The sequence below is a fragment of the Vombatus ursinus genome, unplaced genomic scaffold, assembly GCF_900497805.2.
Source record: "Vombatus ursinus unplaced genomic scaffold, bare-nosed wombat genome assembly UNPS02014809.1, whole genome shotgun sequence".
In the NCBI taxonomy this organism is placed as follows: Eukaryota; Metazoa; Chordata; class Mammalia; order Diprotodontia; family Vombatidae; genus Vombatus; species Vombatus ursinus.
The window spans coordinates 3,340,274-3,363,439 of record NW_020954587.1 but is presented as its reverse complement, the minus strand read 5'-3'; the positions used below and the strand labels follow the sequence as shown (position 1 = coordinate 3,363,439).

Here is a 23,166-nt window from a genome sequence, read left to right as displayed (position 1 = left end):
AAAGCATTCTAGTTATTTCTGTCATTTCTTATCTTTTGTGAAAAATCCTATGCAATTCATATTGATATTCTTTGTCATGTGATATTTTCCCTCTTCTTCTTTCTTTGTAAAAAAAAATCATCTCTGTTGTTGGAGCTTCAGAGTTAGATAAAATTTCTGGGTAAGTTGTCTAAGGCTCTGCCCTGATAATATCCTCTGAATTATGACAATCTGTATTCTATCCCTTAATTATAGTCACTCTGGAGAATTTCTCATGTACTATTTTCTAAAATATAGTGGTCAGATTCTCTCTTTACATTTTTATTGTGGAGGCAGAGCCAAGATGGAGGAGTAAAAGCAGTGACTTGCTTGAGCTCTCCCCCAACCTCCCCCCCACAAATACCTGTAAAAATGGCTCTAAACAAATTCTAGAGGAGCCCCCACAAAAAGACAGAGTGAAACAAATTTCCAGCTTAAGACAACATGGATGATTGATTGGAAAGGTCTATTGCACCGGGCTGGGAGAAGAGCACAGTTCAGCATGGGCGCATAGGCAAAACAGGCCTCAGCAAACCTGGAGCAGGCCTCAGGGGACTGAATCAAGGGTAGCTGTGGCGGTTTCCTGATTTCTCAACCCAAAAATGCCAAAGACAACTTAGAAGTTCAGTAGGAAAGGTCTGTTGGACCATAGTAAGAGAGGAGCTTGGTCTGGCCCTAGTCCCAGCACAGCCCAGGGTGGCAGCTGCTTCCAGAGCTCTTGCCCACAGATTGTGGGGGGAAATCAAGCAGCTGATCAGAGGAGGATTGCAGGGATCTCTTTGCTGGTACTGAGGCAGGATTCTCTTGCTTTGCCTGCGCTTGGATCTGGGTCACAGTTCTGAGGGCAGTCCTGGGGCAAAGGAGGAGTGCTGGTGTGGTGAAGTTTGTGGCTGCGGTGGAGAGGGAATTCTCCTCACAGTTCCAAGACAGAAAAGAGTGATTGTGGTCACTCATAGACCAGAGCCCAGGCCAGGAAAGGAGTAAAGACCTCGCCCCTTATCATACCACCTTGGAAGAATGGAAACTTTACAGGAAGAATGAAAATAGCTGTACAAAACCCCCCAGGCTTGGGACAGTACATTCTCCACACTGGAAGCAGACCCCTACCTTAACAAAGAGTTTAAAACTCAAGTAATTGACTGGGAACATGAGCAAACAGCACAAAATAAGTCAGATCATAGAATCTTACTTTAGTGACAAAGAAGATCAAAACATACAACCAGAAGAAGACAACAAAGTCAAAGCTCCTATATCCAAAGCCTCCAAGAAAAATATGAATCAGTCCTGGGCCATGGAAGAGCTCAAAAAGAATTTTTTTTTTTTTTTTAGGCAATTGGGGTTAAGTGACTTGCCCAGAGTCACACAGCTACTAAGTGTCAAGTATTTGGTCTGAGGCTAGATCTGAACTCAGGTCCTCCTGATTCCAGGGCCAGTGCTCTATTCACTGCACCACCTAACTGCCCCTCAAAAAGGATTTTGAGAAGCAAGTAAGAGAAGTAGAGGAAAAACTAGGAAGATAAATGAGAGTGATACAAGAAAATCATGAAAAACAAGTCAACAGCTTGCCAGAAAAATACTGAAGAAAATAACACCTTAAAAAATATCCTAATCCAAATGGCAAAAGAGGTCCAAAAAGCCAATGAGGAGAAAAATGCTTTCAAAAGCAGAATTGGTCAAATGGAAAAGGAAGTCCAAAAGCTCACTGAAGAAAATACTTCCTTAAAAATTAGAATGGAGCAAATGGAAACTAATGACTTTATGAGAAATCAAGAAATTGTAAAACAAAACCAAAAGAATGAAAAAATAGAAGACAATGTGAAATATCTCATTGGCAAAACAACTGACCTGGAAAATAGATCCAGGACAGATAATTTAAAAATTATTGAACTACCTGAAAACCATGATCAAAAAAAGAGCCTAGACATCATCTTTCAAGAGATTATCAAGGAAGACTGCCCTGATATTCTAGAACTAGAAGGTAAAATAGAAATGGAAAGAATCCACCAATCACCTCCTGAAAGAGATCCCCTAGGAATCCCTAGGAATATTATAGCCAAATTCAAGATGGGGAGAAAATTTGGAACTCAAAATCTTGTGTAAGTGAATGTTGAAAACTAAAAATAAATAAATTAATAAATGTTTAATATAAAAATACATTTTTATTGTGAGCCCATTAACTCTGATGGTTTTTCTTTAAACTTATCATCAAGATTTATTACCTTGCTTATGAAGCTTGCAAGCATTTTTCTATTTGGATAATTTTTGAGTTTTTTTGTTTCTTTTTGTTGTTTCCTTCATTGTTTCTATCGGTCTATCCTTCAGCAAAAACAATTCTATTTCTCAGTTAATCCATTGTTTAATTTATATTCTCTATTGATATAGCCAGGTTATTGAATTTTATTTGCAATTTTATTTTTCTTTCTTTACTTCAGTGTGCATATACTTATATTAATGTACCTTTAAATAATTTTAGTTTTTATAGGCCATTGTTGATATTAATAAATTCTATTTTCCATCTGGAATCTTTGCTTTTGTTTATTTTGTTGCAAAGTATTTATCCATCTAATTGGAATTTCTTTTGTTTATTTCTTTGTTACTTTCCCTGTTTTGAGAGACTTTTACAAGTTTTTTTTTAATTTCCTTTTTCTCTTTCTATGTATGTATGTATGTTGGTAACATTTCCACAGTTATTCCAGAGATAGATATTGAGATGTTGGGTTTTCTTGAAATCTCTCACTGTTCTATGTTGCTAGAAGCCAGTCATTGTAACTTTTCAACTTTTTCTATTCGTGGCTAGATGGATCACTTTCTAGCTGTGTCTGCAGCTTTAAGATGGAAATCATTCATCTAAACAATGTTCCTCCTCAGAACATATAACAGCTTTCGTGTTCTTAGGGAAATAAATGTCCATCAAGTAAAGACAGAGGACTGAGGTGGACAGAGGGATCATGATTTTGTTGAGGTCACACAGTCAGTATAAAATTTAGAAGAGAACATTTTCAATAACCACGTTCTTCTCAGATACTTTTGTCACATTTGCCCTTTCATCAAGTGAAACACTTTCAGCAATGTGAATCATTATTAGGTCAAGCACAATAACAAATTTCAGTGATGACTAAGGTTAAAATTTGTTGTTTAACAAGTGGTCGATTATGATTACTTCTTCATCGTCACAAAGCTTTTTAACCAAAGTCAGGGTTCTTTCATGTACTGCCACCTTTCCATCACACAGCACACACATTTAGCTCATACCTAGCTGTACAAGTGGTCTGCACTTTTCAATGATTCATGTTCATAACTCTGTTTACTTGGTATTGCCTGATAAAATGGATGTACATCCGTTTTCTTGCTACTTTCAAAAGCAGCTGCATGATCAAGGTCCTGCATTAGGACAGCATGTTTTAAAATGCAGGCTCCAGGACCATATTTCACTTAAAGCCGAAGACCATTTGTATTTCTTCTATGGTCTTTCCCTTTACCACTAAATCCAAGCAGGTCTTGACATAGATATTTTGGCTAAAAATTGACTTTACTGTGAATGAGTCAGACTTGGGATTTATTCATTCAGTCAAATAGCAATTAAGGGTTGGTGGGTCACATATTTCATGTGTTCTTTTTTTAGTGGAAAAAGAGGTTGAAGGAATCAGATTTGATTTTCAAAATATGTCTTTGTTTTTAATGTTTATGGTGACATGAAATTCAAAGGGACAATCTGGATAATAGAAATAGCATACGTTGTGAAGTGGTGCCTTCCTTTTAAAACAATGCTTCCAAGTTTAATAAGGTGATTCTAAGTTATCAGAAAGGACATTTGGAAAAAATATGCTTTTAAATCTGACAACATCCCCTTTAACCTGATTGCTCTTCAGTAGGTCTGTCTGATTCATAAATACTTGCTCACTGATTGATTGATTCAGTATGAAAAGGGAGCAAAAAAAAAAAAAAGGAAGGAGTACACAATTTCAAAACAAGCCTCAGGGCATCTCTGCCATAATTCTACTTCTAGGAGTCTGATGCACTGTATTAAGAAGCTTATTTAGATTTTACTCATGAAAATGCCAGATGTCATGATCTGATCTTACAGTAACTTACAGAGGGGGCAGCCTGGTAGCACGGTGGAATTAGTCCTGCCTGGGGAATGAAAGGACCTGGGTTCAAATGACCCTTCTAATGCTAAGTCCCTATATCACCACGGACAAGTCACTTCAGTTTCCTCATCTGTGAAACTAGGGATTTGAACTAGATGGTTTCTGGGGTACCTTTCAACTGTAGATCCTATGGTCTAGTTATATGCCTTCCTAAGAACAGATAAAAGGTTTAGGTTCAAAATCTAATTTGGGTGGGGTGATCTGGACTTGTGATTTTTCTTTTGGCTAGGCAATGGGGTTAAGTGACTTGCCCAGGGTCACACAGCTAGTAAGTGTTATGTGTCTGAGGTCAGATTTGAACTCAGGTCCTCCTGACTGCAGGGTTGGTGCTCTATGCAAATCAGCTGCCCCATGAACTTGTGATTTCGATAGTTTAGGAACTTCTGTTAAGGAAACTTCTTCCTCCAATGCAGATCAGCCACTGGTTTATAGCTCGTGGTCTTAAAGAATTGTCTGTGTTATTGAGAAGTTACATGTTGTTTTTTTGTCCTTCATTCTTGAAGAAGACCATGACATCAGGAAGATGATGCCATGACTTGCAAATGAATTGGATTTAAGTGAGGGAGGGCTATGCAAGGTCACCAGCCTTACTTTCTCCTCTGGAGCCATCTGGGTCCAGTGGCAAGATATAGATCAGGACGCTAGAGACGGCCCCCAAATAGAAGTGCCATTTGGAGAGGTTACATGATTTGCCCAGGGCCATAGAGCCAGTAACTGTCAGAAGGGGACCTTGATCCCAGTTCTTCTTCCCAACTCCCAGGCTGGCTTTCTTCCCACTACACCATATTGCCTTTCATATCTAATCTAATATTCCATTAAAATAGGTCATTTCTATTCTTTACATTTGTCAACTGTCTTCAGCACTGTTTGTCTTTAAAAATATTTGGGAACCATGAATACTACCATAGATCTTGAAGATCAATCTGTCAATTACGTCCAAAAAATAGAGCCTGATGGGAGGCACCGGGAGTCACTGGAGTAGCAGAGTATCTGTGTTGGAATCTTGCAATGTTAAGACAAATTGCTTAATCTCCCAGGACTCCACTATCTTCATCTGTAAAATGAGGGGACTGAATTAGATGACTAAAACCCTTCCCAGCTCTGATACATTTTGATCCTGTCCTCCTTTGTCTCCCCTTCTCTAAGATAAGTCCCTAAAGACTTTCATTTTTATTTGTATTTGTAGTGCCTAGTACAATGCCTAGTAGTAGGCATTAGTACTTTATTAACTTTAAAATGCCCAATTTTCATCTCACAGAGAAACCTAGTGAGTGAGATTTTATAAATGTCACAATACAGAAACGTCTCCACTTGTGGCTATGGCTGATTACTCACAAAGCTTTCTTGTGGGCTTAGTTAAAATTTTGAAGTTCCCTGCCCACTTGCTACAGAGGTATGAGAAGCTGAGAAAGTAATATTAACACATGCATTTCACAGTGAACCCTTTTCCTTTTCCTATGTTGCTGTTCAGTCATGTCTGACTCCTCATCATCCTGGTCCGTGGGGTTTTCTTGGCAAACATGCTGGAGTGGTTTGCCATTTCCTTCTCCAGGGGATTAAGGCAAACAGAGATAAAGTGACTTGCCCAGGGTCACACAGCTAGTAAATGTGTGAGGCCAGATTTGAACTCAAGTCTTCCTGACTCCAGGCCTATCTCTCTATCCACTGAGCCACCTAGCTGCCTCCTTCTATTCCTATAAAATGAGATAATTCATTTACATAATTTGAAGTAGTCTACCAACCAGCAGATTCCATCCCATTCTAAAAATTCCAGTATAAACTACGTAACTTTGATCAGATCTGAAGGCCACTCATCTTTATCACTCTTCCTTATATGGAAATTAATGAATAGATTTCCTTTGCAATGTTTTGTTTTAATGAAAAGGTAGGGATGTGAGCTAACTAGAGGTTGGGCAGGCTGGCTTCTGTCTTCCAGAAGCAAGAGATACGTCCTTAGATAATGTTGTTCAGGACCTTATTGTCATAAATATTACTTTCTTAAATATATTCTCAAGGTTGAATCAGGAACATGAAGATTAAATAACTTTTTGGAGTGGGTCTGACAATCATTCTAGTCTTTACCAAATGCCATACCTCCTAATGATGCTGCCTTACACGCAGAGTGGCTTTTTGAAGCACCTTCATAGCCATCAGAGTCCAACAAAGGAAAAGCAGGTATTATTCTTTCCATTATAAAGGTAAGCAAACTGAGGGAAAAGAATGGTGTGACTTGACTGTCTTGCCAGCTAGGCAGAGGTGGGACTAGAACCTTGGTATCTTGACACTTAAGCTAGTTCTTTTTCTGTTGGACAAGCACTGCTTTTGCTGAAGTTGTATCAGGGAAAGGAAATCTTTTCTCATGATGTCACACACACACACACACACACACACACACACACACACACACACACCTTTCATATGTATTAAGACAATCCGTGAGTGCTTTTCTTTGGTCCAGACTTGTAAGTTGTCCAGGGTAGAGAACTCCTGGTATGAACACTCTTTCCACCTATGCAGATTGGTAAACTTCTTTATAATTTATAGTTTTGGAAAATGGCCTGGGGCACTGCTTCAGTGTCTTGCTTTGGTCACACTCTAACAGCCATTGGATGTCACAATCAGGACATGAACTCAGGTCTTCACGACTCCAAGGTCAAGCCATCTACGCACTTTCACACACTCCTCCTCATTCTCTATGCTGAGGAAAAATACTTAGCACAAAAGTATCCCTCAGAGAACTTAGATTCCTAGTACTAACCACAGAATAAACAAGGACTCTGATTAGCTGGTCTTCATGCACATTTTTCATTTTCATCCTCTTTGTTAATACATTTCTCACTCTACAAAATAGATCCCTGTATTTTGCAACTATCATGCCTTCCTAAAATTCTCTATCTGTATTTTTGAATATCCCTATTGCCACAAGGCATAAGAACTCTACATTACTTCATGTAAGGCACCACCTAGGTGGCATAGGGGACAGAGTGCTGGGCCTGGAATAGGGAAGATCAAAGTCCAAATTGAGCCTCAGACATTTTCTGTGTTCTCCTGGGCAAGTCACTTAACCTCTGTTTGCCTCAGTTTTCTCAACTGTAAAATGGGAGTAGTAACAGCACCTATCTCCTAGGACTGTTGTGAGGATTAAATGAAATAATATTTGTAAAGTGCTTAGCACAGCCTGGCACAATGTAGACACTTAGTAAATGTTTATTCCCTTCCCCTACCAGCCCTCTCCACCAAACTGGACAGATTAATCAAACAATCAACATGTATTTATTTACCATCTACTATGTGTCAGGCCCAATGTGTAGATGTTGGGAAATGAGGACAAAATGAAATAGTCTCTGCACTTAAAGAAGCTTGCATGGTGTTGAATGCAAAGGTGAAAAGAGGAGGCATGTGAAGACTTCTGAAGATACTGATATTCATGTCTGTTCAGGACTCACCCACCTACCTTCTTGGTGTCCTACTTCTGTACCTCCTGGGAATCATTCTGTGATGCCAGTTGGGATAGTGGGGAAAGCTCTGGACTGTCCTTTGTCCCAGGGTTCTGGTTCCTCCTCTGCCTCTGCCTCATTGTGTTTCCTCTTTCTGAACTACTCATCTGTAAAACGGACCAGATGGCCAGAGAGGTCCCTTCCTGCTCTACAGCTCCATAATTCAACCATGTTTGATGCCTGATCAATCCACGATGGCCTCATAGGATCTGTCTTGGGGGTAATGTCCAAAGGTTCTAAGTTACAGAAGGAGGGGGAAGAGACCATGGTAAACATCTGTGCTTGTTCTGTCCCATAGTGGGGCAGAAGAGGTACTGAAGATTCTCTTCATTTAATATGGAAGTCACTGCCAGAAAGTGAATGTAAACAAAAGGGCAGAGGCATATAGAGGGAATCATTTTAGGCTCCTTTGAGGTTAGTATAGATGGCAAACATATTTGTGCCAGGTTCATCACAACCTACCAGTCAGACTTTGAGCTTCAGCCTTTTAAGGGCTGCCAGCTCTGCTTTCACTTCATGGGGACACTCAGTGGAGAGCGGAAGGTGGTCAACAGCTTCTTCCCTAAGTAATCATGCCTGTTAAATTCAGTAGCCTTTGCCTTTCCACCCTCAGGTAATCCTAAGACTTTGGGAAAATCAAGATTAGATTCTCATCAGGAAGGGGTTGGGGACCTGATAGCTATACCCTAGTTTCATATGACCTTACGCCATTTCCCTTGAATCTCCCAGTGTGTGAAATCCAAGGATGAATTACTCTTCAACAATACAGGATGAAAAGAGGGCGCTTGATGTTCAGACAAAAGGATCATGAAAAGGATGCTGGCTTGGGGACATGTAGATATATAGGTTATGTAAGTCACACAACAAAAACACCCAAACATTCAGGACGTGGAAGTCTTTCCCCATCTGTCCCAATATCCGTAAGTGCAAAATGCCAGTGGAATGGAATTGCTGGAATCAGATGCGCTATTTTCAGGAGACTATGAGACCAGAGATGCCAGGCTGGCAGCTGGAGACTCATCTTTGGGCAGAACCAATCTCCTCTTAGGGTCTACGTTTTCCCATGCTAGATCTCAGCATCAATATCCCTTCGACAGACTCCCCAGGGCTGTTTGCCATCTTCTGCCAGAGATGCTGTTCTTTGCCCTGAGAATCCATCCAATCCACCTCCTTTCCATGACTCATACCTGAAAAATGGAAGAGGGTCAACTTCCACAGAGTGCCAGTGGGTAACTTCTCAGTCAGTCTAAAGGTCTAATTGCCAGAATACAATGGTCTTCTTTTAATACCACTTTTAATACCTCAGCTATTTTACCGAACTAGTATAATTTTCAGAGGAAAAAAAAGTCTTTCCTTGGCAAGATTTACAATTTGTGCTCTAGATCATCTTTCCAAAAGGACAATGGATTGTAGAACTGGAAGCAGGTAAAGCTTCTATTCAACACCTGCATATTCTTAGTTCTGACTTTTTTGGGTATGACCTGTATTCAGATATGGCAATAATACAGTGATAAGCCACACAGATAGCTCATGAAGATTCCTCCATTTGTGTTCAAGGCCATTTCTCTCAAAGCATCATGGCTGGACAATTAGAGAGGACTTATTGAGTCCAACATCCTCATTTTATAAATGAGAAGACTGGGCTACTGAGAGGTAAAGTGACTTATCCAGGGTCACGGAGGTAGTGTCAGATGTGGGATTCAAAACCAAGACTTCTGATTAAAATGGGAGAATGTGACCCAACCAGTCATATGTAATCAGTAAGTTGCAGAGGTGGCATTCAAACCTAAGTCTAAATCTTAAATCACTCAATTTAGCCCTCTTACTCTTGGTACCACACAGTCCAAAAAAAAAATACATATAGAGACAAGGAAGAAATATCTAGCAATGCTTTCCTAATTCCTTGTGCTCCCCTTCCCCCCCCCCACCTCTACTCCTCATCACCATCTCTTCACCTGACCTCTTGCTCCTACTCTTTCTTCTTCACATTTTCTCTCTGGTTGACACCATATATAGCTCAGCTAGAAGCAATACTAGGCTTTCTTCCCATACATACCATGGTTGCTTCAGCTCGGATGAGCCATTTCCCTTAGCATGAACATGGGTGGAATCATCCTGGACCAGTTTTTAGTACATGGTCCCAGCTAAGCTCCCCAGTCATCCCTCCTATCCTTACATTTTCTCTCTAACTGTGCTGCCCTAAGGGAACTTTCAACATTAGCAGGCAAAGACAAGATTTTCATTTAGAGAATCTGGAGGGAGCTTTCTTAAAATCCTGGCAGATTACAGAATTACAGAACTGGCAACCATTCCACTATCCTATACCAACTCATGGAACAGAATAAGGAAACTGGCCATTCCTAACCAGTCACTTACCACTGCCAGAGTTTAATCGAACGCCTCCAAGAAATATGTTACTGGAGAGAGCCTCTTTGTCCCAGACTGTCAATTCTAGGCAAACATTCTTGATATCCTGGGGATCCAGGCCACTGAATACGAAAGTATGATTCCACTGGGGATTAACGTTCTTTTTGATTACAGGAGTTTTGTGTTTGGTGGCTTTGGTGGTATCGGGAAGCAGGTACCTGGAAGAGAAAAAGCAAATCACAAAATTAACCAGATGAGAGAGGATTCTGTATGTCTTTAGTCATTTGGAATTCCCATACTAATTGTCTTTTTCATGCTTGTCCTTCCCTGCTCTGACTTTGACCTAGCCTTTGGTCTCCAAATGCCTAGTTTAGTTTGGATTTTAATTGGCAGAATGGCTTATTTCTTGGAGATGGAGAGGTAGGTAGTAAATGTCTTCTTTTCCCCTTTTCAACCTTGTTCCTATCTATTCCTTCCATAAAAAATGGAAACATTGGTGATTAAACTTGTGGAGAAAGTTAGATTGTACCAGATTTTATTTTGTGTGTCTCTAAGACGTCTCACAAAAAAAGTTATGCTCTCTCTCTTTTCTTCTTTTTATCTAAAACCATGATTTTTTAAAAAAAATTAGCTTAACTTCTAAGACTAACTAGTTACGGAAAACTTACTAGCTCTTCAAAGCAAGAATAATTTCCTTTATTATTTATGTAACACAAATTTTAAAAATAATAATAAAATTTATATGCTGCAGGAGATGTTTAGGTCCTCTCTATAATGTCCCAATGGGAAACATTCCCTCTCCCTTCCTCTACCAGAGTACAAAACTCAGGTTTGATGGGATGGGTGGGATGATTTTTGAATTAATTTTCCTAACCTATGAGACTGTACCCTTTATATTTATAAACAATTGATCAGAGGAGTTCCCTAATCAACTTAATCAAGCCAAAGGGAGGCCACCTCCCTAGGGAGGATACAGGCATGCCCACTGAATGAATAAATAAAACGTATATTAAGCACTTACTCTGTATAATTGTTATTCAGCCCTGCCCAACTCTTTGTGATCCTATTTGGGGTTTCCTTGGCAAAGATACTGGAGTGGTTTGCCATTTCCTTCTCCAGTTCATTTTACAGATGAGGAAACTGAGGCAAACAGGATTAAATGACTTGCCCAGGGTTATACCTTTAGTAAATGTCTGAGGCTAGATTTGAATTTAGGAAGATAAATCTTTCTGACTCCAAGCCCAGCACTCTATCCTTTGAGCTACCTAGCTGCCCATACTTTGTACAAAGTACTATACTAAGTACTGGGGTTACAAAAAGAAAAGTAATATTGAAATTGGGAAGACAATACATATGGAAGGTTTCAGCTGCAAGTCAGATAGAAAAATTCCTTGATTGTTAGGGTACAGCAGCAAAGTGTCTCTTCTTTAACATCTCTTCTTTAACGTCAACTCTACTGAAATTAAGGATATCTCCCAATACTGGAAGACTTGTTGACTGCATTCTCACTCACCAGTGAGGATCAGGGACTGGGAATAACTTGGTTGGTTCTGCTACCTCTATGTGTTGTGATTCAGGTTCTAATATTTATGGTGGTTATTTTATTTTATTTTGGGGGGCCATAGAAAGATGAGAACAGAATGCTGAGAGTGGAATTTAGTCCCTGAGGTGGATTGGCCGCCAGTCCCCTCTTGGACAAAAGTCTGCTAAGCCCTCCAGGTACAGGATATGTTCTTTTTCCTCCCAACTAAATGCCAATTAAGAATATCCATATCTTTCATAGGAAGATGCATATCATTTCATCCCCACCTTGTTGGTCAGTAAACTCTCTTACATATAAGCGAAGAACTTTCTGTTCTGTGTCTTGGGTTAAGTTCCTATATTTTAGCATCCTATATTTTAATGCTGGCTTTCTCATCTGGGGTAAGGCAACTGTAAGAAGATTCTGGCTCCCACAAAATAAAGAGGAAAAATGCTTCACTTCCACAAGGGGGTGGTTATGGGACTAAAGTCCCCATTTCAACCAGAGGAAAAAAGTTCAAGGCTTCTTTTCTCCCCTGTCCCCTGCACTCCCATCCCGGGAAAGAGTAGAATTCAGGTCTTGTCTAGGTCTGATCTCCAAAAAGGAAGCCCTTGGGACCTCAGACGATGAAACTTCTTAATGGTTGAGATTAATTTAGACGGATGGCATATTTGAATTGTAATCTCAGTTAACAGTATAATGCAAATATATATATATATGTAATGCAAGTTGTATAATGCAAATATGTATATATATAGGCATATACATGTATACACATATGTGCACACACACACACAATATCCCAAAAATCTCAGTGCATTTTTCAGCTTTAACTGAAGCTATTAAAACAATTAACAGTTAAATTAAATTAAAAGCTAATTAGCAGACTCTAGGTGGTACAGTAGATAGAATGTCAGACCTGGAATCAGGAAGAGTTCAAATCTGGTTTCAGACACTTACTAGCTGTGTGACCCTGGGCAAGTCACTTCACCCTGTTTGCCTCAGTTCCTCATTTGTAAAATGAGCTGGAGAAGGAAATGGCAAACCACTCCAGTATCTGGAGAAGGAAATGGCAAACCGCTCCAGTATCTGGAGAAGGAAATGGCAAACCACTCCAGTATCTCTGCCAAGAAAATCTCACATGGGGCCACAAAGAGTCAGTCATGACTGAACAACAGTAACAAAAACCTTTGAGATACCCTGTGCACGGTTGTGAACTGTGGAGATTAGATATTTTCTCTTTCCTACAATGGCTTAAAACTAGACTGGATTCAGGAGACTAGGGTTTAGAATAACAAATCCTGGCTGAATGATCTAGGAGTTTCCAATCAGAATCTAAGCTCCCTGAGGGCAGCGAATGCGTTATTTTTATTTCTGTGCCTTGCTCACTTGGTTGACTTTCTAGTAAGAGGATTGTTGAATTGAGTAGAATTCCTCTTCTGCAAATTGGTGATAAAAATGCTTACAATATATGACTCAGAGGATTGTGAAGGAAGTATTTTGTAAGCCTTCAAGTGTGATGTACATGTGCGATGCACATACAGAGTGTCCTAAAAATCTAGGTGCAGTTTTAAGTTGTTAAAACATAAAGCTTCACTCTGTATAAATAGTAAGGGTGTGGTTATTTTATTATTATTGCTGTGATACTCCCTGAGACTTGTACTTCACTGGTCATATGGCTAGTACTGGAGCCTCATTTAGGAAATGAAAGCATTGAGTATCTTTGGGATCACCTGACTTTTCCTTTAGGCCCACAGCTTTTAACTAACCTCAGAGGATTTGAAAAAGTCTAGCCATAATTAACTCCATCACTGAGATCAAATGAAAGTACCTGAGGGGGCTAGATCTGGAGAAGAGGACTGCAGAAGCATCCTTTATCTCAGGAGCCTCCTGGAGTAGTGACTGTCAGTCATCTCTTCCCCTGGAAAAATACCCAGAAGCTCTTTCATTCCAACAATGATTATAAGAGGTTCGGTCTATAAACTACTCTCTACTGGCTATTACTCAGTCACATGGCTGGCACATTCCTACCTGATGACCTTTTCTAGCCATGTCAAGCTCAGATTGAAATGAATCCCTGACCTCCACAGATTGGTTTAAAAAACTACAAAATTGGAGCAGCTAGGTGGCACAGTAGATACAGGCTTGGAGTCAGGAGAACCTGAGTTTAAATCTGGCCTCAGATATTTGACACTTATTAGCAGTGTGATCCTGGGCAAATCACTTAACCCCGATTGCCTCTCCAAAAAAGCAAACAACAACAACAACAACAAAAAAACACAAATTAACATCATCTCTGTTATATTGTGTTTTTATTTATTTTGTTAAAACTCTTTCAATTATATTTTAATCTGGATCTGGCTGCACTCAGTAATTTTTCAGTCCTCTTGTATGAGTTTGACCCCCTTGCTTTAGTCCCTCTGATTCAAAGCCTCCATTTCTAAAAAAAATCCCTTTTTCCCACTACCTGGCCCTATGCTCTCATCTCTGTCCTGTTCAGCCCTCCCCTCCAATGCTCTCTCTCTTTTCCTACCAGATTCTCCAAAACCATTGCTCTGCTGTTAACAAATTCCAACCTTAGCTAAAACCTGGTTTTCTCCTACAGACAGCTTAGCCCTTGTTCCCCTCTCCAAAACTGAGCATCCCTCTCGTATCTCCTGACGCTTTGGGCTGGGTAGAACAGTTGGCATATTTGGCACTCCCCACTGCTACTTCTAGATCCTCTCCACCTTAACCAGTATTGTTTAGGAAGTCTCCTCCTTTGGAATTTACTCTATCTCACCCATAAAATCCTCCTTTCTCTTGAGAGATGTCATACTCATTTTTCTTCAGAGGTCAGCTCCTGACTTAGACTTCTCTTCACTCCAACCCTACCCTCATTCCTGGCAACTTTAATATACACGAGGAAGTCCCTTCAGATACTCTTGCCTCCTAGGTCATCAATGTCAACAGCCAGGAGTGCCATCTGTGCTTCCATCTCAGTCACAAACTGAAATTGTTATACTTTAGACTATGTCTGAAAAAAAGTCTTTTGACCTGTAGTGACATTGCACAAGAATTGTTCAGATAGGCTGAGGAAATTTGGCCACACCCAGTGGTTAACTATAAATTACCAAGCTAGTTAGAACTATACTCATTTGAGAAGACAGAGCAAGTATTGCATTCCAGCCTACCCCTGAAGAGCAAAGATAGGACTACATTGTGGCAGAGGAGGGAGATATCTAGGAGAGCCACCATTATAGGCTCCTCAGAGCAGATTTGGGCTGAGAGGAATCTCCCTGCAAAAAGGCCAGTTCTTTTCCCAGCTGTCTTCCTGGTGCTTGTCCAGGACATTATACTACAAGTTACTGTTTCTTTCCCTAAATGTTTCCAGTAAACTAGATTTAACTTTGATCACAAAAAGGTCAAGGGTTAACTCAAGATAGCTATAAGTGTAAAGTTAAGCAGAGGGTCCAACATCTGTCTAGATGTTAGGAATTTTCCTAACTGATGGCTTGGAGTCATTGTGACTAAATTCAACTTTTGATTTAAGAAAAACTTCCTAAAGCCTTCATGGACCATTGAGGCAATTGTATCTTGATCCCTTGGCTTAAATTGAGTGAATTACTGTAAGAGGCTGTCATGGAATTTTGCTCAGACTGCTTTCTGGGAAGTCTTTATAATTCTTTCTAAGTCTCTGTTGTTCCTGGGAGGAATTCTAAGGAAACGATGAGCCAGACTGTCTGGGGATAGCTTTTGCATAATGTCTTCCCATAATATTTCCCTGAACAAAACAATGGAGAAGGCCCTAGTCTAAGTCACACATGCTGAGCATACATACTGCATGTTGCCAGAATCTAAAGATAATTGAATGAAATAAAAATACACTACACTTAGAAATTCACTCTTCCTCTTCTTCCCAGTAATGAAATGAAATCCCACAGGAATAATCTGCCAGTCCTGAGCTCTCTGGAGATGATCATTATTGAAATATGTTGCAAACAGATTAAACAATTTTTGCAAAAAAAAAAAAAGATCCAAAATACAGTAGCTTGTACTAAAGGCTAGTCCTTTATGAGGTAGAAGTTCTAAACATGCACATCTAATATTCTAATTTATACTATATTAAGGTGGTGCTTGGCATCCCTACTTACTGTCTTTCTTTTCTCAGTCTTATGATTGCATAGGGATAAGAAGCTCCTAGTGAAGAAACTGCCTTACCAAAACAACTTCTCTGTAACTTATGGTCAGCTTATGGCCCAAGGCACCCCCGTGCTTGTCTTGCCAGCTCACCACCTTGTCTTTACCATCAACTCTTCACTCTCCCTCATTCATCCCACACATGCAATCATTGTCAAATCTCACTGTTTCTACCTCCACAACATTTGTTGCATCCGATCCCTTCTTTCCATTCATATAGCAGATTAACCAATAATCAACAAGCATTTCCTTGCTATATATGTCGAGCTAGATGACAGAAATGCAAGGCAGAAGCTAAAACTACTTCTGCCCTCACAGAACTTACATCTGAAAGGGGGAGACAAAATAGCAGTTCCTATAAGGTAGATACAGAGGAGATAGAGGGTACCTTTACAGAGGTTAGCACCGGCATTTGGGGTAACCAAAGAAGACCTCATGGAGAGAGTAGTGATTGTAATGTTTTAAAGGAAGACAGGGATTCTAAGAAACAGGTTTGGAGGGAAAGCATTCCAGGCATGGCGACTAGACACTGATCTTCTCTCAACTAGATCACTGAAATGGCCCCTTAATTGTCTTCCCCCATGCCAGTCTATCCTTCGTACAATTGCTAAAGTGATTTTCCTCAAGTGAAGATCTGACCGTGTCACTTTCTTACTTAATAGACTCCAGTGGATCCCTATTGCCTCCAGAATAAAATATCAACTACTCTGTTTGGTTTTTAAAGTCCATCACAAACTGGTCCCAATCTATCTTTCCAACCTTGCTGTATTTCTTCCCCTTCTCATGCTCTGTGATCCAGCCAAACTGGCTTCTCTCCATTTCTCACGAATGGCACCCCATCTCATCTCTTTGTGCTGGCCGTCCCCCATGTCCAGAATGCACTTCTTCCACCTCTGTCTCACAGAATCTCTTTCTTCCTTCACATCACTTTTCAAGTACCACCTTCTACGTGAAGCCTTTCCCAATCACTCCAACTGCTACTTCCCTCCCTCCCTAACCAATCTATATTTATTCTCTGTGTATTTATTCTATAAATACTTATATATGTAGTTGTTGTCTACCGCATTAGAATGTAAGCTCCCTAAGAAGAGGGATTGTTTCAGGTTTTTTACATTTAAATCCATAGCAACTAGCATAATTCCTGGTACATAGGAGTAGATGCTTAATAAATGTTTGTTTGTGATGGGTGGGAGAGTTGCCTAGAGATACCCAGAGGAAGTGACTTTCCCAGAGTCATGTGGCTAGTATGAATCAGAAGAGGGATTTGAATGTATGTTTTCCTGACTATCTCTCTATCTCGTAGGCCAAAGTGCCCCTTGATTCCATGAAGGGATGTGACTAGACTTGTGATTTCATTAGTATAGGGAGTATACGTATATATGTGTGTATATATATATATACACACACACACACACACACACACACATATACATATATACACACATAATACACATATACATTTGTATATATTCACATGCATATATATGCACATACATACGTGGTGTATATGTGTATATATTTATGTGTGTATGTGATACACACACACACACACACACACACACACTCTCTCTCTCTCTCTCTCTCTCTCTCTCTGTCTCCTAATGCAGGTCAGCATCCTCTCCAGAATTAATAACCTTGGAGAGCACTGAGAGGTTAGGTGACTTGAAACCAAGCTTTCTTGGTTTTCAGGTCAACTCTCTATTCACATCATCATCCTGTGAAACAGTGAGATTAGATTATTATAGCTTATATTTATATATAGTATTTAAGCTTCTCAAAATACTTTGCTTACAGAAACTCATTGAAGTATGTGGTATAAACATTATTATCCTCATTTTACAGATGAGGAAACTAAGATTCATAGAGATTAAATGATTTTCCTATCTAATTGCCAGAGTTGAGAAATAATACAAGGACCAATGGCATTTCATTATACACTTAATTAGAAATACTTCAAAGAGGCAGTTAGTGCAATGGATAATGTGTTGGGCATGGAATCAGAAAGACCTAAGTTTAAATTTGGTGTCAGACAGTTACTAACTAGGTGACTCTGGGCAAGTCACTTAACCTCTGACTGCCTCAGTCTCCTCATCTGCAAAATGGGGATAATAGTAGCACCTACTTCCCTGAGTTGTTGTAAAGACCAAATGGGATAATATCTATAAAGCACTTAGCACAGTTTCTGGCATGTAGTAGGTATTTAATAAATTTTTTCTTCCTTCCTACCTTCCTTCCTTCCTTCCTTCCTTCCTTCCTTCCTTCCTTCCTCCCTTCCTTCCTTCCTCCCTTCTTTCCTTCCTTATCTGTCAATGTCCTTCAGTTGCACATTCTTTTTTGGAGGGGGGAGGAGGGCAAGGAAACCATATATTGGAATAGGGAATTATCAGTGAGAAAAATCCCCCATTAATGGAAATCAATGTCTGTTTTGCAATTTATACTCTTAAGAAAGGTGCCTGGTGGCACTGAGAGGTCAAGTGACTTACCCCAGGTCATACAAACAGTATATAGTCAGAGGTAGGATTTGAATCCAGGTCTTCCTGACTCTGAGGCCAACATTCTATTCACTACTCACATAGTAAATGCAGAATAACTGTTTACTTAATGATCACCTGAAATGTGTGTGTGTGTGTGTGTGTGTGTGTGTGTTAGACTTACCCTTTCACAAAAGTGTCTGAAGTACCTCCTGACTTCACTGCTGTCAAATTTTTGGCTTCTTTGATCAGCACTTCTAATTGTCCCCCAGGGAGCAAAGAAGGCTCTTTCTTCTTTCCCTTTTTAAAGGTCTTCTTTCCTATATCAACCATTACAAAAAAGCATTTTTCAAAATTGCAAAAGAAAACCTTCAAAGAGGTAAACATAGAACACACACACTTCCATACATTTATAGATAGATCCTGATTACTGAGAGTAACGAAACCTTCAAAGGGGCTGCATGAATTTGAATTCACACTTTCCAAAGTTACAATTATTTAAAACACGGTCTTTGGTTCCAGTCCATTGGATATATGCAGAGAAAATGCAAAGGAGGCAAAGGACTCACCACTAGAACTAATTAGGACTTAGCTGTACACGTAGAGATAGATATAAAGAGACCATCTTTATGTTTAGGAACGATTGCTGTGTCCGAGCCTTCTAAAAACTGTGAATTTTTGTTTGAAGAAAATGGAAACAAAAACATTTCTGTCACTTCATGTAATATCTAGGATCCAATGATCTAGAATTGGAAGTGACCTCAGAAATCATGTAGTTCAAGCCCCTAGTTTTTTATATGAGGAAACTGGAGCACAGAGAGGTTAAGGGATTTAGCCAAGATCACACAGGTAGTAAGAAATAGAGCCAGAACTCCAACTCTGCCCTTCTGACTCCATGGCCAGAGGTTTTTCCATTAAACCATACTAACCCTCATATTTGAAAGGGTAAGGATAATCCTAAAATGAGGGCCCAAGAGGAGGCAGGTAGAAATGGAATTAAAAATACAGGAGAACAGTTACCATGAAGGATGAGCAGATACATCCCTTCCTCAGACTGCAGAATAGTATGAAAGTATAGAAAATGGGAAAGTTTAGAAAACTTAGAGGGAAATAACAGCCATCCTCAAATACTCAATAGGCTGTGTCACAAACAGAGCTATTTCACCTTGTTCCAAAGGGCAGAACCGGATTAATTGCTATGTTCTTTTTTTTAAAATAATATTTTAATTTTTCTCCAATTACATGTTAAAACAGTGCTTAACTTTTTTTAAGTTTTGAAAAAATGCTCAAAATCACTATTGATTAGAGAAATGCAAATTACAACAACTCTGAGGTAATGCCGCACACCTATCAATTGGCTAATATAACAAAAAAGGAAAATAATCAATGTTGGCATACTGATGCATTGTTGGTAGAGTTATGAACTGATCCAACCAGTCTGGAGAGCATTTTGGAACTATGCCCAAAGGGCTATAAAACTGCACATATCTTTTGATCTAGCTGTGTTCTTAAAGCTCAGGTCTGACTCTGTCATCACCCTGCTCAATAAATTCCAAATAAATTCTTGCCTCTTGGATCAAATAAAAGCTTCTCTGACATTTAAAGCCCCTCACACCTTGGCTCCAACTTGACTTTTCAGAATTATATATTATAATAAGGACCAACCAAACTGGCCTCCTTGCTCATCCATGAGGAATCTCTCTCCTATTCCTGTGCCCTTTGCGCAAACTCCCTCCTTGTTATTACTGCCTCACTGTCCCACCCTGAAATAACTCTGTATTTACTTCACATGTGTACATATAAATTTTGTACATACTCATATGTACATATTGTTTCTACCTGTAAATTATAAGGTCCTTGAGGGCAGAGACTGTTTTGTTTTTGTCTTTAAACCTCTAGCACTTAGAATAATGACTGGTACAAAGGATGTACTTAATAATTGCTTGCTGATGGATTGATTAGAAAACTTAATAAGGATCTAGCAATAAGCATTTAGAAATACAGTAGGTGGCAAGCAGCCTTTCCCATTTACTGGAGAGTGGGCACCAATATGGTCCAATGCAGGAACTACAATGAAGGTAATAAGATGAAATGCCAGAGTTTCTTATTTCCAATAAATACGGTCTAGTGCCTCCAAGGTCACTAAGGATCTCTCATGGCTATGCACTGGGGTAATAGCAAGGCAGTAAACTTAATGACATCAAGATTGCTAATCACGACAAAAAGGACTCAACTGTAGCCCTTCACTGATTCACTGGAGAAAGTCTAAAACAAAGAAATAGGCCTCATCTTCAGGATCACCTCTTCATCTTTGATGCTCACTGACAAAGAATTAAATGGCTATCCACTGACTCTTAAGGTTACCTCTCTTGAAAAGATCTGTTACACCTAGATAAATCTATCACAGTAGAGTGAAAACTGAACCAGGAGACAGGAGACCTAGGTTCTAGCCTTGACTTCTTCCACTAATCATTTGTAGAATTTTTAGCAAGTCATTTGTTCTGAGTTCCCTCCTTTGTAAAATGAAGGAATTGGAGCAGATTGTTTTTAAGGATTCATCTATCTTAAAAGTTCTTTGGATCCTCTTTTTTTCTGATTAAAAAAATACAAAAATATTAAAAAAATCCTTTTTTTGGGTTTAGATTTATTTTTTACTATTAACATTCTTTTTTTTAAATTGAGTTTATAAAGCACCTACTATGTGCCAAGAACTATGCTAAGTGCTTATTGACTGACTGGTAACCAAGAACCACCTCTAAGGTTGTAACCTGAGGCAAATTACTCTTTAATGAGGACAGTGGTGGAAGTAGAATATCTGTAAGTATGGAAACAGGGAGGGGAGTTGCCTGTGCAAACTGAACCCAGAATCAGGAGGCCTGGGTTCTAGTCTTGAATTCACTAATCTTGTATGTGATATTATGTTGATGCTGCTCCTTAGCACCCACTGAGCATCCCTGAGTCACTGGCATGATCTAAATTAGATGGTTCTTGTAGCAGCTGAGGTTTCCTAAGTTGAAGTCCATGGTTATTTGCTATAACCCAAGAACTGATGTGTCAAAAGTTCACTATCACAGTTTTGAAAATGTCAAACGAGATAAAAGGTCTGTCTTTTTCTCATAATAGTTATCTCCCCCAACTCTCCTCTGCAAATGAATATAGTTATTTCATTATCCAGACAGCTTATGTGAATGATGCAGAAAGCATTTAGAATAATCCTTGAAGTTTATCTGTAAGCTTTCAGAAAACAGCATAGCTGGTGAATATAACCAAATTTGATCTCACCTTGAAGCTGTTCGAGTGGGAGCATTAGGTTATTCTCAGGGGGAATGTAGCGTAAGACCACAGTCAGCTCTCCTTTGTATTGAAGACCAATATCTGGTGCAAACTCCACCTGACACAGAAAGAAAAGGAATTTAGTGTTTCTCAGTTCCAGTTTTCAACTTGTTATCTTATGTAGGCTAATTATGATGTGCTTGGTTTGACTATGATATCGTCAATCCCCCTGTAGTGTTAGTGACATCTATTTTACATTAGTTAGGCTGATTTCTATTTAAAGTGGCAAGGCAGTCATCTTTGGGACTCGAATGGTCTGGAGGATTAGGGATTGAGCCAATAGAATGGCATCCTGGCTACCTGAGGTATAAAAACCCAACCTATGAGGAGTTGCGGCTTCTTAGACATGTGGAATTCCCACTACTCTGAGAGCCAATATACCTCTCCGATTAGGTATTTTTTTTATTTTTTTGCTGTGACAAGTACAGAAAACAAAGGGAAGCCTTATCCAACTATAACAATGTGGCATCTTTATTGATCCTTTCTTATGGTTAAGTAAACTTCTCTCTGTTAAATATTTTATGGCCAAATGTCTTCTTGCATTTTATTCCTGAGCCTGAACCACTGGACTGAACGAGATAGGCCTGGCCCAGAACACTTTCTTATTCAGTTATTTTGCCTCTAATGAGTTCAGTAGATGACCTGAAGCAACAACAAAAAGACTCGAAGATTTAATGAAGCAAACTATCCCCAAAGCAATGGGAGTTTTGTGGAAAGATACACTACACACAGAGACTGCACCATTCTATAAAGCCTGGACTTAACATTACCTGCCTGTTATTCAGCCATGTGAACAGCAGGGGAGAAAGATGCCCTAAAGGTTAATCTAGACTGGGCTGCCTGCCTCTTCTAGGGTGTTATTAAAAGCAACGTTGGCAGTTCAGCTCTTCCCACTCAATGGGAATACCTGACTGACCTGAACTGACCTGTCTTTCTCTTGCATTTCCTGGAGTAAATATTTGGATTTCCTACAAACGGGGATAGAAGGGTAGATAGCCTTTTCTTTACATTAACAGATTCATAGATTTTGATAACTTCCCCAGGCCCATTTCCCCCATCCCTTTCTAAGACAGGATAAGCTCGAAGAGTTTCTGAGCTAGAGCAAAAAAAAACTTGACTAAGGTCATCAGCAGCACTTTCTGAAAAGTGAATAATGAGAAATTATCCACAGCCTGACACCAAGGGGCAAGACTTTTCCAAAGAGAGGCTTCCTGGTTTCATTCCTGTGGGTAGCAATGTAGTCATTAATAAGGGGGAAATAATTTAAAATGTTTTACTTATTCTTCACACCAAAGGCAAAAATGGAAATGTATATGATTCTTAAAATTACAGAATCTTAAAATAACAAGAGCTGAAAGAGACCTGAGAGCATTTAGTTCAAACCTATGCCAGAACAAAAATCCCCGGACAACTGTACTTTGGAAACACCACTAACAGAGCATGGTGTGGTGCAGTGTGGATGGGTCTCTGGTCCTGGAGTCAGGAAGACCAGTGTACAAATCCTGCCTCAGACATTTCCTAGATGTATGACTTAGGGCAAGTCACCTGACTTCTCAGTCTCAATTTCCTAATCTGTAAAATTGGGGTAATAACAGTACCTGCTTCCCAGGGTTGTCAGGAAGATCAGATGA

At 39.5% G+C, this 23,166-nt stretch overlaps 1 protein-coding gene across 1 annotated transcript in view; it reads right to left on the bottom strand.

The window, feature by feature from the left end:
• Positions 1 to 7,403: 7,403 nt before the first annotated feature.
• Positions 7,404 to 23,166, bottom strand: part of SYTL5 (synaptotagmin like 5) — a 153,164-nt gene continuing 137,401 nt past the window's right edge. Inside the window, exons 14-17 of the mRNA XM_027875540.1 lie at positions 21,485 to 21,593; positions 18,387 to 18,522; positions 10,040 to 10,248; positions 7,404 to 8,850 (exon numbers count right to left, since the gene is read on the bottom strand). Of these exons, the coding sequence (XP_027731341.1) occupies positions 8,708 to 8,850; positions 10,040 to 10,248; positions 18,387 to 18,522; positions 21,485 to 21,593 (597 nt within the window). The 3' untranslated portion in view covers positions 7,404 to 8,707. The remainder of the gene's footprint in view (positions 8,851 to 10,039; positions 10,249 to 18,386; positions 18,523 to 21,484; positions 21,594 to 23,166) is intronic.